At 38.8% G+C, this 15,015-nt stretch overlaps 1 protein-coding gene across 6 annotated transcripts in view; it reads left to right on the top strand.

Moving 5' to 3' along the window:
- Nucleotides 1–15,015, top strand: part of Efcab11 (EF-hand calcium binding domain 11) — a 188,291-nt gene that overhangs the window by 157,414 nt on the left and 15,862 nt on the right. The window contains exon 6 of one of the 6 annotated variants that reach the window (XM_010616290.1): nt 8,179–8,228. The exons of the other annotated variants lie outside the window; for them this stretch is intronic. Coding sequence (XP_010614592.1) covers nt 8,179–8,194 — 16 coding nt within the window. The 3' untranslated portion in view covers nt 8,195–8,228. Of the gene's footprint in view, nt 1–8,178; nt 8,229–15,015 lie in introns of those variants that run through there. 6 annotated transcript variants of the gene reach the window in all.

Here is a 15,015-nt window from a genome sequence, read left to right as displayed (position 1 = left end):
TTTTTTTTTTCAGGTAGCTTTTAAATCTGCTTGCAGATCATCTTGCTATTTTTAAGACTTGTTTATAAACTGGATGTCTTAGTTACTTTTCTTGTTGCTGAGGCAAAATATCTGACACCCAAAGTTAAGAGAGGAAAGGTTTATGTATCTCACAGTTTGTAGAGGTTTCAGTGCATCATCAGCTGGCTCCAAGGCAGAGTGGCATCACAGAGGAGAAACAATGGGGTCAGAAAATAGCAAAGTAACAAGGAAATGACCACAGCTCTTTCTATCCCTTAGAGTTTATCCAAGCTCCTTAGGGCAGGTAGTGCTCACACCCATAATCCTAGTGCCCTTCACCCTCACATTACACCAGGAATCAATCCCATCATCAAGCACTCTAGATCCAGCCACCTGTGAGAAAAAGCTCTACCCTTGACTACATGAGGCTTTGGGGGGACATCTAGACTTGAGCCATAACACTGGGTCAGGAAAATTCTGCCTTTACACTGTGACTCAGGAATGGCCTCTCCGGTATCTGGTAAGTAAACTATGTGTTCAATGGGGTCTCTCCACTCTCACTGTGTACCCCAACCTGTGCAAGTCTCGTGTGCACTCTTAAGGTTGTTTAGCTGATTGTGCCGGTAAGTTCTTATCCCAAGTTTTGGGGTTTTCACCTGTCTTTCCATGGCATATTTGGTCAGACTGAAGGGAAACTGAGGCAGATTCCTGGAGTTCTTTCTCTGCAGTACTGAGCCCAGAAATTCCAGACCCCAGACTTTGCAGCATCACAGCCATAGTTGGGAGAGCAGTCCAACCTGGGTGCTGAAAATTGGGGGCTATTTGTCTGAAGAGAATTTTATCTGCATCTTCTTTTAATTATCACCATGTAGCTGCAATTCTGACTAATCAGTGATAAAATATTCCTGCCTGGGGGAAGAAAGGAAAAAACAACTTTTGTTGGCCTATGCTCTAAGTAATTGCTAAGGTTCCTTTTAATATGCTTGTATCTTGGTTACTTCTCTCTCATTGCTGAGACAAAATACCCAAATCCAAAGTTAAAGGGGGAAAGGTTTATTTAGCTCAGTTTGTAGAGGTTTCAGTCCATAATTTGCTGGCTCCAAGGCAGGGTGGCACATGGTAGATAAGCTTTGAGAGGAGAAACAGTTCATGGCAGGCAGAAGGTAGCAAAGCAAGCGACAGACCTTAGAAACCTTTTTTCTTTCCCTTCTATTTAGGCTACTGGGATTAGGGTGATACCAAATTAATCAGTGAACTGATTTGGTAATCACCCACCCTTAATTCCACACACTGTATCACATGCTCTAGATTCAGCTACCTCTGAAAAAGCCACACCTATGACTACATGAGGCTTTGGGGGGACATCTAGACACAAACTATAACCATTTATAAACTTTAAATTGTGCACTTTTATTTCTTAATTTTGCCAAACAGCTCCTCCACCTGCTCCTTTTGAGGATATGTCTGAAACAGTTCAGAATCATTTGGCCTGGTGTGTGGTGTGTGTGCCCATCTTTGCAGTACAGGAAACTCCAGAGTCCAGACAAGAAATTCAGTATAAGCAGTGACAGCAGAGGTTGTAAAGCTAAAGAAACAACTTGAATCATTACATTTTGTTGTCCCATATGACCCCTTAAATTTCTACAACGAACCAGAGCAGGAAGGCTGAGGTGTGGCATTTGTGTTTGTTCAGTGTAAATTTTAGTTTACACCTGACCTGTTTTATTAAATTTGAGTAACATTTTGTAAAATGATATTTATTTTCCATTGTATATGACTTGCTTTAAAACCAGAGGATGAATCAGGAACTAATGACTATTACTGATTATTACACAGTTACTTCTCAGAATAATTATGTCACATAGGGGAAGAGATGTTGAAAAAGCGTATGCACCTGGTGTGAAGTGTGTTAGGAATGCAGTGCCCTGAACTCTGTTCTCTGACCTCTTGGCTCAGTGACATCACTGTCCTCTGCTCACGTTTCCCTTCCTTGTGCCTTAGTGCAGGCAGTGCCTCTGGGTACACAGCCAGGGCTGTCTGGGGCTTCATCATGTTTCCCTTTCAGAGATCACAGGCTGTGTGCTCTGTGCTGTTCAGTCCCGGAAAGTGATTTTTTAAAAATAGTTGTTGCTAGCAGAAGGGCTAATGTGATACCCTTCATGTTAGGTTTAATTGTTTATATTCCTATACCCTGGATTTGTTTATGAGCTCTGCAGATACAAAAGCTGCACAGTAGAGTTTTCCAGTGATACAGAAACAGCAGGCCATGTATATAGGGGGAGAGAGATTGATTCTAAGGAAATGACTCATACGAGCATAGGTCCAGCAAGTCCAAAGACCACTGGGTGGCCTTCAGGCTGGACAGTAAGAGTTGAAGTTTGAGTTGAAGAGTTGAAGTTGAAGTAAGAGTTGATATTGCAGTCTTGAGGTAGAATTGCTTCTTTTTTCGGAGACCCCAGTCTTTGCTCATAAGGCCTTCAACTGATTGATTGAGACCCATCACATTATGATGGGCAATCTGTTTTACTCAAATTCTACTGCTTTAGGTGTTAATCATACCTAAAAATTATCTAACAACTGTTGTTAGTTTTTGGCCTAACAACTGGACACAACAACCTTATTAAGTTGACAGAGAAAACTTTATATATATTTCCTTTTTACAGACCTAGGCCCTAGAGCGGCGCAAAGGAATTAAGGACTAGTGAATAAGAGGCTTGATTTGGAATAAGGAAATAAAGTTGGAAATAAGCCTAGAAGTAAAGATTTCCATAGCTCACAGGAGTTAACTGGATTATGTGGGCAGCCTGGGAGTCTTCTACCAGCCTATATTAGGAAAATACATGGTGTAGTCTGTCTCGGTGGCAGCAGAGAAATTAAACACAGCTCAGGATGGCAGCTCAAGAAGGAATGCGAAGACCTGAATGAGGCAATGTCCTGAGGGTGGAAAGGCCAGCAGGGTGGATGTGGGAGCAGTGGAAGTGCTCAGGGTAGAAAGAGGCAAATACTGAATATTTTGTTGGTGAACTCAGCATTAAAATTTTAGTGTTTACATCTCAGGACTTCCCAGATAGGGAACAATTCTATGATCACGCCCGTAATCCCTGGCTTTGCTAGGACAACCATTGGCATTTCTCCGTAGTGCCTGCCAATCTAGCCACGTATAATCGCAGGTAATAATATTGTATGTGTAGTTTCACATTCTATCTATTTGGTCTGGTATGTATTATGTCTAATAACAGAAAAGCTTTATGGTAAATTGATAAGCTATAACTTACTGAGCTATAGTACTTTTGTTGGACATTTGGATGTCCTACTATATTTTTGCTAATGTATATGGTTGTGATATAAATTATATTCTACCTACAGCATTTTAGCCTCTTTATTGCAATATAACTAATGTGCACATATTTAAATAATATAGTTTAATAATGTTGACATGGATACATCCATGAAATATCACTACAGTCAAATATTGACGGTACCTGTCTTAATCCATATTGTGTTCTTATAGCAAAATATCTGACTTTGGGTAATATATAAAGAAAAGAGGTTTATTTGAGTCATCATTCTGGTAGCTGGAAAGTGCAAACAGCATGGTTCTGGCATCTGGTGAGGGCCTCTGGCTGTGTTACAACACAGCAGAGGAGTAGAAAAAGAACTGGCCACGAGGCTAAGTGGGTGGGATGGCCTCATTGTGTAACAGCCCACGCTCTCCAGAGCTAATCCAGCCATATGAGACCTAACCTACTCCCTGGAGATGATCCTAAGTCAGGATAGTGCTGTTGCCATCTAATTATCTCCATTGGCCTCAGTTATGAAAAGGTGCGCTATCTCAGCATCAACACCCTGGGAACTAAACTTCCAGCACACGAACCCATCTCCCTGCTCCTCTTTCATAGATAACCATCAAATTTTGACAGCACAAATTAGTTTTCATTCCCTAATACATAAATGGAATTACCTAATTAATATACTGTGTGCTCTTTTGTTTTAGTCTGACTTCAGCATACTTACTCATGTGATAACATATATCAACAATTCATTCCTTTTAAATTGCTGGGTGGTATTCCACTGTATCAACTATCACATTTTTTTCTCATTGACATGCTGATGGATGTTTGAGTTGTTTCCAGTTTTTGGCTATTGCAAAAAAGTGGCTGTGAACACTCGGGCACAAGTCTGACTGGATATGTGGTTGCTTTTCCTTTGGATAAAAAACAGGAATAGGATACTTTGACCTTGTGCTAGATAGGTGTTTAATTTTTTAAGGAAGTGCCAGGCTTTTCCAAAATGACTATATCTGTGTTTGTTTTTATAACCAGTGAATGTGAATTACTCTATACCCTCCCCAACATTTATTTGGCCTTTGTAGATTTAGCCATTCTTATACATATGTAGTGGCCTCTCATTGTGGTTTTAGTATTTTCCTACTGACAGATAATACTGACTGTCTTCCATGAGCTTCTTTTCCATCCATATATCTTCTTTAATGAAGTGTCTATTCCCATATTTGGCTTATTATTTTACTGTGTTGTCTGATTTATTACAGAGCTTTGTAGGTACTTTAAGTATTGCTTTGTCAGGCATATACTTTGCAAAGATTTTCTTCTAGTACTTGCTTATCTTTTCATTGTTTTAACATTGTCTTTTGAAGAGTAGAAGTTTAGAATAAATTTTCTTTCTTATGTGTATATGTGTGTGTGCATACACACACACACACACACACACAAATTTCAGAATAGAATTAATGGATCAAATATATAATCTATTTCTCTGTCTCTCTGAGTCTTTCTGTTTCCCCACCACTCAGTGCACATGTGTGTGTGTGTGTGTGTGTGTGTGTGTGTAGTTCTAGTAACCTGTTGTCTAATTGTCTTCTAAAGAGTTTGAAACACTGTCATCAAATCATTGTATAGACTTGACTAACTTTGGTCTTTCTCACTTCTCTTTACTTGATCTTTTGGTGAGTGCAAAGTTTACATTACAGTTTTATTTCACTTCTCTTAACCTGGCAAGCTGAACATTTACTTAAATTTAATATATTTAAAAAATGTTTCTTTTGTAATGTTCAGCCTTTTATCATTGGACATTTAACTCATCCTTACATATTTGTAAGAGGTTTCCATTACTTTAGATGTCAAAATTTATAAAGTTTATCACAAATGTCTTCACATTAATATTTACCTCCCCCTACTCCATCTATAACACCTTCTATATTTTAGATAATAAATCTAAATGCCCACTTGGCATAAATATTCTAAATTTTAGAATATTTATTTCTTCTCAATTTTAGAAATAATATGTTAAATTTTTCTTTACTCTGATTTTATTATGTTTGTGATACAAAATACCTGTCTGTTTCTTAATATTATTAAGAAATACATTCAAGTAGTTCTCCTTTCTATTGCCCTGGGATTGTCATATAATGAATTCTCATATAACCTGTGCCCTCCTTCTAAATTTTCTGCTTTGTTCCACTGATCTAAAATTCTTGTTTGTTTCTGTTTTGCTTTATTTAGTTTAGTTTTTTGTTTGTTTATTTCAAACAGGGTCTTGTAATGTGGTCTAAGCTGGCTTTGAACTCACTTTGTAACCAGGCTGGCTTTGAACTGATTATCCTCCTGCCTTAGCCTCCCAAGTGCTAGGACTACAAGCATGTGCCAATGCACCCAGCAGATCTAGAGTAAGATCTGAAGAAAAGGACATATTTTTTAATGTGGGTTGCTTTATGACACCTTCTGATACCTTCTAAGACAAATTCTAATTGTCCAAATTAATCTGATATGAATTTTAGAGTTTTCTAAATAATAAAATATGCTGTTGTATTATTTTAAAGTGCTTTAAATCTTTAACTTGACATATTGCCGTGTTCACAGTCACAAGATTTTTTCTTGTACAAAGAAGAATTATAATGGACTGATATAGGCTACTGTAACTTTAACCTTAGGTCAGTTGTCAAGTAGATACTCAATAAATGTGCATAAAATATACATATTTTGCCTTCATTTAATGAAATCAAGCTTTTTTGTTGTTGTCTTGAGACAGAGTCTTGCTATGTAATTTGGGCTGGCCTTGAATTCACTGTGTATCCTAAGTTGGCCTTAACACATTCATGACAAGGCCATAATTCCTATGTCTTGGTGTCGGGCGGCTCCAAACCACTGGTGGTATATGCATGACTGTTCCATTGGGGGCATGGGAAAGTACCATCAAGTGGTACAGACTGCCGAATGGGACACTCATGCATGTCCTCTAGTGCTTCAAGCAGGTAGGAACATGTTAACTTCCAGCGGTCCTCCTGCCTCAGCCTTCTGAATGCTGGGTTTATAGTTGTGCATCACGACGCCCTGCTGAAAATCTAGTTTTGAAACAAACAATTTGATAGTTGTTATTGTTTAAAAGAATGTTATTGTTTTTACAATATGTTTATGTGATGAGTATTCCTGAATTGTTTATAGTGTTTCTAAAATTCTGTGTAGATTTTTCTGTGTTCTGAATTATGTAAGACTGTAGTAATTACTGATGTTGTTTTTCTATTAATTTTTCTTATGTGGTTTTCTGATTTTATCAACGTGGCGTGGACCTTCTAATAGTTTATTAACTAAAATGTATCTTTGCTTTGACTTTGCCTTTACAAACATGCCACTATTTTGCGTCTCCCTTAAGAATAATACTAGATTTTCATTCTAAGTGTTCTTTTTTATTGTTTAGTTTTCAGAAATTAAAGATCTAGAATATGTTTTATTTTATAAAATTCTCTTTTAACCCTTTTAACATACAAATGATTTTGAATGCCAACAAAATATACTAAAGGTAAATGAACTATATCATGAGAACATTTTTCTTCTTTGGTTGCTTTCATTTCGGTTCACAGCTTTTTCATCTTTTGCTGTGAAGTTTGGGAATTTCAGAGTTTCTCTGTGAAGAGGCTTTAGTGTTCAAAGTCTCATCCCTACAGTTCTGTAGACTTAGTATTCTTCTATTGTCTCAACTTTGTCTCTTATCTGTTCATTCTGCTTTCTTCTTTATATTTTCTTGATTTTTATTTTTCCAAATAAACTGTTAAATCAGTCAAAGCAACAATTTTCAGAATATTCACTGTCCTCTAATAGTTTATTTCCTCACCATTGTTCAAAACTCAAATTTACAGCTATGGATGTAGTATTAATTAAAGAGGATTTCATGATGAAATTGCTCTAATTATGATACCAGTGCTTCTGTTAAACTCATGTTTTGCTAAGGGCTCTTTTCTTAAGCTCAACCCAGCATCTGTGGGGGAGAAACGTAATTAAGAACTTGAATGGAAAACTTTCAAATGTACCCTTACTACATCCTTTTGAAGCACTAGTATTTTGAAATGTTCTTGTGCTTTCTTTTCTAAATCTCAGGCATGTTCCCTGTGCCATTCTGTGGAATTTGGTGAGGGGATGGGAGGTAAGGTCAGGGTGGACACATGCCAGTTCAGTCCATCCCATTCAGCCTGGAACTCTGCATAGCTGTGAATACCTTGGGGCTGACCGTACAACAAAGTGATCCTAACCCCAGACCAGGAACTTAGAAGGCGTCCTCAGTCTCATTCCTCACACTTTTCCCAGATTTATGCAAGCAGCTTTGCGATTGTGTTCTACAACTTAGCTTTTCTTTCAGTGTAAAATAGGACCAACATGGATTTTTGAATAAGGTCCTCAAATTCCCAGAAAACCCACTGGGTATGGACTGCGCTATTAACCAACAGACCTGGTTTTTTGCCCTTGTTGCTTCATTAAGCTTCAGTTTCCTCATCTGTAAAACAGAAAAAATGGGCTGGGTGAATGCTAACATTCCTTGAAGGAGAAAATGACTGTGTGCTCTTGTTCTGGGAGTAGGGTTGGAATTTGAAAGCACAGTGGGCAGGTGATAATGGCCTCTCTCCCTAAGGACCAGACCGTGTAGTGCTGGCAGGCAGCACCTGAAGCCCTGGTCACAGCCACCCCTCAGGGTTTGGGAGGGTAGGGACAGAAACTCAGTGAGTGAGGAAAGAAGACGGGGGGTGGGGTGGGGTGGGGGTGGCTTATCTCGGGGTGTTTATTCTGCACAGTGCCCCAGAGACTGTAGCACCAAACACAAGTTTGGGGTTCTCTTATACCAGAGGTTTGATTTAAAAAAAATTTTTTTTAAGATTTTTTTCCATTCCCCCAGGAGCTGTTTTCAGTAAAACTTCCATATGGGGGCTGCATCTCTTACTGGAGATCGAGGGAGAGGAATAGTCTGACCATTCAGTAAGCTGAGAAACTGCCCCAGGGAATGTGCACAGACACAGTTCCTGCGCATTCCTCCTCCACAGCCGCACCGTGGTTTCTGTAAAGGTCCTACTGTAACATCTTTTCTTTCATTCCTTTCTCCTAAACTCATATTACATAAGCCTTCTAAGTGCTAAATGTTTTTCCTTTGTTGGCCATTACTCTCAAGATGACTTTATCAAATATGAATTTTCTCTCAGTTTTCAACTGCATGCACAGGGAAGCTGACAAAATGGGGAAGAGGTTGTGTGTGTGTGTGTGTGTGTAGACTGGGGGGTGTGGTGTGGAGCTCTGACTAACGTAACCAATGCTTCTTATAGAATGTTCTGGAAAGAGAGAACAGGCTGAAGAAGGAAATGAAAACCAGCCATGTCCCTACCAAGCCAATGATAATCATTGTTTACTATTTCAATATTCTTTTGTTTCTAAGTTTATTGTTAAAAAATAAGTGAGTTTTATACGCCATGCTTTTCAGCCATTGTCATTTTTGCTTAATAACCCCCACAATAGACATTTTCAGGATTTTCTGCATTTTCAAATAGGAGAGGTTCCTAGATGTTGGGATACTATATTAGAGAACATGAACTTATTTTATCATTTTTATGGTTCCTAAGGGTTCTTACCCAATTGCCTAATTAACAAATGACACTCCTTCTACCAGCATATGCCCTTCTCACCAATGATCAGATGTTATTTTTCAAATCCTTACTAATCTAATAGGGGGAAATAGTATCTAATTTTTGTGTTTTATTTCACTGACTACTAGTAATATTGAGCATTTTCAGGTTTATTAGCTCTTCTTTTTCTGTAAATGATTCATGTCACTTGCCCTTTCTCTCCCCCTTGGAGCATTTACCTATTTCCATTTTTATTACAACTATGTATCCAGATTACTGTTTTCCTTTTATTTTCACATTGGCTTTTTGATGTGCAGAGATTCTGAGTTTCCATGTGTTCAAATCTGTAATCTTTTCCTTCGCAGTTTCTTCCATTACTACTAAGAAAGTTTTCCTTGTCTTGAGATGAAGTATCAGCTTGCATTTTCTTGGTTGGTTTGAATTTTATGATATTTGGAATTTATTTTGGTGTACAGCATGGAATGGAGATAAATATTTTGTTTCCACATAGCTAGCCAGTTTCCAGTTTTTCCTTGCTCATTTGTTAAACCATCTATGTATGTGACACCTTCATTGTCATAAACTGCATTGAGCTCTTTCACATACAAGGGGACCTTGCCACCCTCTTGGTTTCCTTGTATCTGCTCCGGAGGCACACTTCCCCTCCTTGGTTGTTATAATATATTCTAAAACCTGGTATTTCTTGTTTTCAAATTGCTTTCAGCTCTTCTTGCATGTTTATTTTCCAGATGAATAGTAGAGTCATTTTTTGTGAAGTTCTAAAAACTCCCTTTGGGATTTTGATGAAAATTGCATGCAACCTATAAATTAATTGGGAAGGATTCAGCATCTTCACAGTCTTCCTTCTTCCCATCCAGGAATACACATATGGCACATCCCTTCACATTTTCAAATATCTTTTTTATATATCCCAATGGGACTTGGTAGTTTTCTTTATTTAAACTCAGCACACTTCTTACTAAGGTATTTCCAGATTATTTTGTATTTTGGGTACTTTTAAAAATGGAATCTTTTCCCCCTTTCGTTTAGATCACTATTTTTAATATCACTTTTCCCCCCATTGAATGCCAAATGCTAACAGAAATCTAAGTGAAAAGCTTATTTTTCCTTTGCAGGCTTATAAACTCTGAGATTTAGAGATGGAGCCAACAGTAAATGTATTTTCTTTTTATAGACAATAAAACTAAGGTCATGAAGGTAAAATAACTTTTAAAGATCATATAATTTGTTAGGAAAGTGACTAGAGGTGAATCTTTCCAATTGTGTATATTCTTTGTGTGAAAGACTCATAAAAGTTCAAGTATCCAAAACCAAATTCGTGGTCTTCCTCCTTGCTTTAGTTTGCTAGAGCAGCTGTCACAGATTACTACAGACTTGGTGGTTCAAAATAACACAAGTTTATTATCATCTTACAGCTCTGGGGATGAGAAATCCAAGTGGGTCTCCCTGGTGAAATCCAGGTGACATGGGGTCACCTTCTGGAAGTTCTAGGGGAGAATCCATCACCTCACATTGTCCAGCTCTGGCGGCTACTTGCATTCCTTGGCCCAAGACCACATCCTTCATCTTCAAAGCCAGCAGCTTATCACTTTCCTGTTTCTCTCTGACTCTCTTTTATTTCCCTCTTCTGCTTTTCAAGACCCTAAGATTATACTGGGCCCACCCAGATGGCTAGAATAATCATTTTTAAGGTCAGAAACCTTAATTCCATCTGTAACCCCAACCCCCTGTTCTGTGTAAGATAACATCCTCACAGGTTCTGAGGATTAGCACAGGGACAGGTTTGTGGGATGCATTATTCTGGCTAGCATAGCAAGGATGAACTTTTAGCATTTATATTGAAGTAACTCAGTCCTTTCCTTGAAGCACTCTGGTGGCTTCCCCATTGTTCTTGGATTATGCCCAGGGTCCTGAAATGGACTGCCAGACTGGAAGGGTTTTATCCCACTCACTGTCCAGCTTCATTGGCCCCATGCTTGTCCTCACTCTGCTGTGGCCACATTTACCTTTTTCTAGTTCCTTGATATGCTTTACCACCCCCTGCCACAAGGCCCCTGCACATGCCACTCCCTCTGCCTGTAAAGCTCTTCCCCACCTACACCTCCCTCCTTAGCTCCCTGCTTGTCCTTCAGGTTTGAGCTCTGTCTCACCTCCTCAGGGATGGTTTCCCTGACTGTGGGCCTAGATCAGGTCCTTTGAGCCTGCTCTCTCAACACCTTCTGTTGCTTCTTCAGTGCACCTGGCACACTGGTAGTTGTACTTTGCTTGTAGAATTATTTAATTCTTTCCTGCTGAACAAAAAGCTCAGAGAGGCTCTGTGTCTTTTCTGCCCAGCCCTAACTGAAGAATCTAATGCACCTGCACGACAGTGAACTTAATGTATGTCTGGTGAATGAAAAAGTGAACTTGGGATTCTATTTCCAAGAAAAAGCATTTTATTGGTTAATATATTTGTTGAAACATTTATGCAAATGAGTAAGATTGGGTCAGTAAGATTGCAATGATAAATTATTCTAAAGCTTCAGTAAAATTCTATATAACCATTAAAATGCAAATTATAGACAATAACAACGGAGGTAAATGTTTATATTACATTTAAAATGCAAGGACCCAAATCAACTGGTTTCAGATCACAGGATAGTAAGTTATGTTTCTCTCCTTTCATTTATAATCTCTCCTGTTCACATGTTTATGTGTTCATCACTACTGCGTGCTAGACACTGGGCCAAGTCCTGGAAATAACAACAGTGGACAAGAGTCTGTGGCTTCTGACTCTTGCAAGTTTAATAGGCTGGTGAGAGAGAACGCTAACAGTAGTCTCAGTCTGTGCCATTCACGGTCTGTCACTGTGGTGGAGAAACATGGGAGAGAAGCCCCATGTCATAAAGTCCCTTTATGACAGTGTGTCCCATGGCCAGTGAAAATATTTTGTTGCCAGGTCCAATGTTATTATGGCATGAAGGAAACTGTAAGGGTAATACTCCTTTCCTTTACTCGCTAGGTTTTGAAAGAGATTTCCCAAATTGTCCTCTCAGTCTTTGATTACCACTTACCAAGAAGCAGGCTGTTTACTCTAGCAGGAAAATGCCTGGGGACAGGGTGAACGGTCCCACTTGGGCAGGGCATTGCTGGAGGTGGGGAGTAGAATACTTTCCTGTCCAATTCAAAATCTCTCCCAAACATTTGGAGGTTCTTCATCCTCCTCTTCCAGGGAACTGAAACACGTAGAGTTTTGTCCCACATTCTCTGTTCTCTTTGTCTTCTTTTACTTACACACTGGCTGTGCCTCTGTGCTTCAGCATAATGTAAATACTTAATTTGTTTAATAAATATCCTGAAATAGCCTCTTTGAGTTGTTACTAGAAGGGCACGAACCTTTTAAGTCACTTAGCCAGCACAGATCAACACTTAATGCCTTTAATGATGAGCGTGATCTTTTTTAGTGGCTGAAATGCTCCGTAATCAATGATGTGGCCCGGCCTGGAGGCAGGAGAAACTGGATAATGGGCAGGAAATGTCATACTGGATGGGGCCAGTAATTTGAATCCTTGAAATCAGTATTAGTGTGGCAATTGATGGGAGAGCAGTTTCTTCTCAAAGCGAGGGAGAACCCTCAACATCTCTTAACATCCTGCAGTGATTCTCGGGTTACCAAAACCCCTGAGGAGACAGTGACTGTCCTTGGCCTGAAGCCTCTGTGGACTCATCACCTCCCCACCTGCCCCACCTGCTGAGACATCTGCATCCCCACCTGGGGTGGGGGGTTAGTGCTGGGTGACAGGGCAGAGGCCTGTCTGGATGGGGGTCCTGGGATGTTTCATGCAATCTGCAAGACTGCCCAGTATGCGCCCTTTTCTCCCTCCCAACTCCCTGTCAGCTCTGAGAAGCATTGCAGGGGTAGAAAACAAGTCCTGTCCTCTGGCTGTTAAATAAAGAAGCAAATATGCAGATGTTCGCTCTGTGCTTTCGCTTGGAGTCCCTTGGTTTTATCCTGGGATGTGATTGATTGGCCACATCCACATTCTCCGTACATCTCATAATTTTCTAAATGCCTGCATATGCCCTCTGAGCCTTCATCTCTTTAGACTGAAATTTTCCTGTTAAAAGCCGGATGGCCATTCCATTTGGTGTGACTTTTTGATAATAGGTGGACTTTGTTAATAAAGTGCTTCTGTTAACTTGAGGGAATTGTTTCATTATGAAATATTATGCACTTTTATGTTGTTTGTTACTGTCCACCAGTCCAGAAGTTTTCAGTGCTAAGAGCATGTTGTAAATGAAACATTAAATGATTTATTATAATGATGCTGAACTAAATAAAGCCAGATTTTCTATTGGCTCAGTGATGCATGTCAATGAGAAATGAGCTAAGATGTAAAATTTGTTTTCCCAAGTGCATTATTTAAAACTAAGTACAAACTTTAAAATCTTAATTTTTGTAAATTCCTGTACTCTCATTTAATGCAAAATTCTGACTTCACAGAATTTCAAAAGAATTTTTCTATTAGTAAGATACACCGAGTAACTCACTTGGATTTCTGGTGAGTTCTTGCTGGCCATGAGAGTAGCTTTCAACGTTTTGCCATGTCGTAGTCCCCGAGATGACTATAAGATCTTGTATGTTTTTTTGAAATGTTATACTTTCACATAAATAGAGCCATGGATATTCTTGGTTTTTATGTGATTTTATTAGTAACATTCCATCTCTAGAACTCTCAGTTGCAGTGGAAGGAGATCGGGAACTATATTGTCTAGCTACACAGAAGGAACAAAGTCAAGTTTTGTTGAACACTTAGGAGACTCTGCCATGGGGTAATCCTCCCCACCCCAAAATGGATAGTCAGTATATCAGCTTCCAGGACCAGGGATCTAGCTCAGTGGTGCTGCCGCCTGCCTTGCAAGCGTGAGGTCTCAAGTTTGATCTCTGTTACAAAAAAACAAACAAACAAACAAACAAACAAACATATATCAGCTTCCGTTCCTGCCAACTGACTTCATCCCTGGAGTTTGAAATACCTCATTGGATCTTTGTTGAATTCCTGTATATTTATTGCTGGCCACTATTCTTCATTCATTCCTAAGGCCTGAGCACGATGTTTTAAGTACTTACGAGTACTTATGTTTTGTTTGTTTTTTAATTCTAAATTTTATAGCACATTTATTTTTCTAGGTAAAATTTATCAAATTTCCTTTAAAAGGAACAAGTATGCAAAAAAATTACAATTCTTCTATCATATATTATTAAAAAATATTCTACTTTAAGACCTTATGTGTATCAGAGAAAATAAACATTATTTGACAATTGCTGTTTTCTGACTCGAAGGCAGTGTGCTTTTAGAAAAGCAGGCTTCTTACCAAACAGTGGCTAACAGTGTTATTAGCGGGGCATTTACAAATAGCTTGATGTTTATAGTTCACATTTCAACTTTAACTCTATTTGTTGCATTGGCAAAATAAAGCTCATTAAGCCTCATTCTTGCAGCCCGTCTCTCCAAGTGTCTGAACCCGCTGATGCTCAGCTTTCTTGTCTGGAAGTATGTAATCTTTCCTACACTACACTTGAAAGTTCAGCTCATTCCTAAACCTCCAGTCAAGGATATGAACTTGTTGCTTTCAGAGAGGCCGCGTCTGTGCACTGAGCCATTATGCCATCTGTTAAAGTGGTCAGAGTTCATTTCATTGCCTCCTTTGTGGACGGACTTGTACTGTAAAAGTGTGTGTTATTGAAAACATAATTTTCCTCATCATTATCTTTCTTTCTAGCCAAATCATAACCTGCTAGAAATCTATTGCACATAGACTGAAAAGCTCTTCAGAATAGCTGTTCTTAAGAGATTAAATGATTGCCATCTCTGTCCCATTTCTTTTATCTCATAATCAAGTTCAAGATGATACTGGATATCTCAGCTGAAGCGATTATTTGAAATAGAAATGACTTTATCTCTGTTCATATTTCACACTGTTGAAGGCAGGATCTTTTTTCTTTCCATTTACATTTATACGTTTGTCGTTCTTTATAACTGACCACAGGGTCAAATACTCAAACTACTTTTTTTTTTTTTTTTTTTTTTTTTAAAGAAAGTTGAAAGGTCAAAGGG

Source organism: Fukomys damarensis, unplaced genomic scaffold, assembly GCF_012274545.1.
Source record: "Fukomys damarensis isolate Sample0158 unplaced genomic scaffold, DMR_v1.0_HiC HiC_scaffold_21, whole genome shotgun sequence".
NCBI lineage: Eukaryota > Metazoa > Chordata > Mammalia > Rodentia > Bathyergidae > Fukomys > Fukomys damarensis.
The sequence above is the reverse complement of the archived record's forward strand: the minus strand, read 5'-3'. Positions and strand labels throughout refer to the sequence as shown.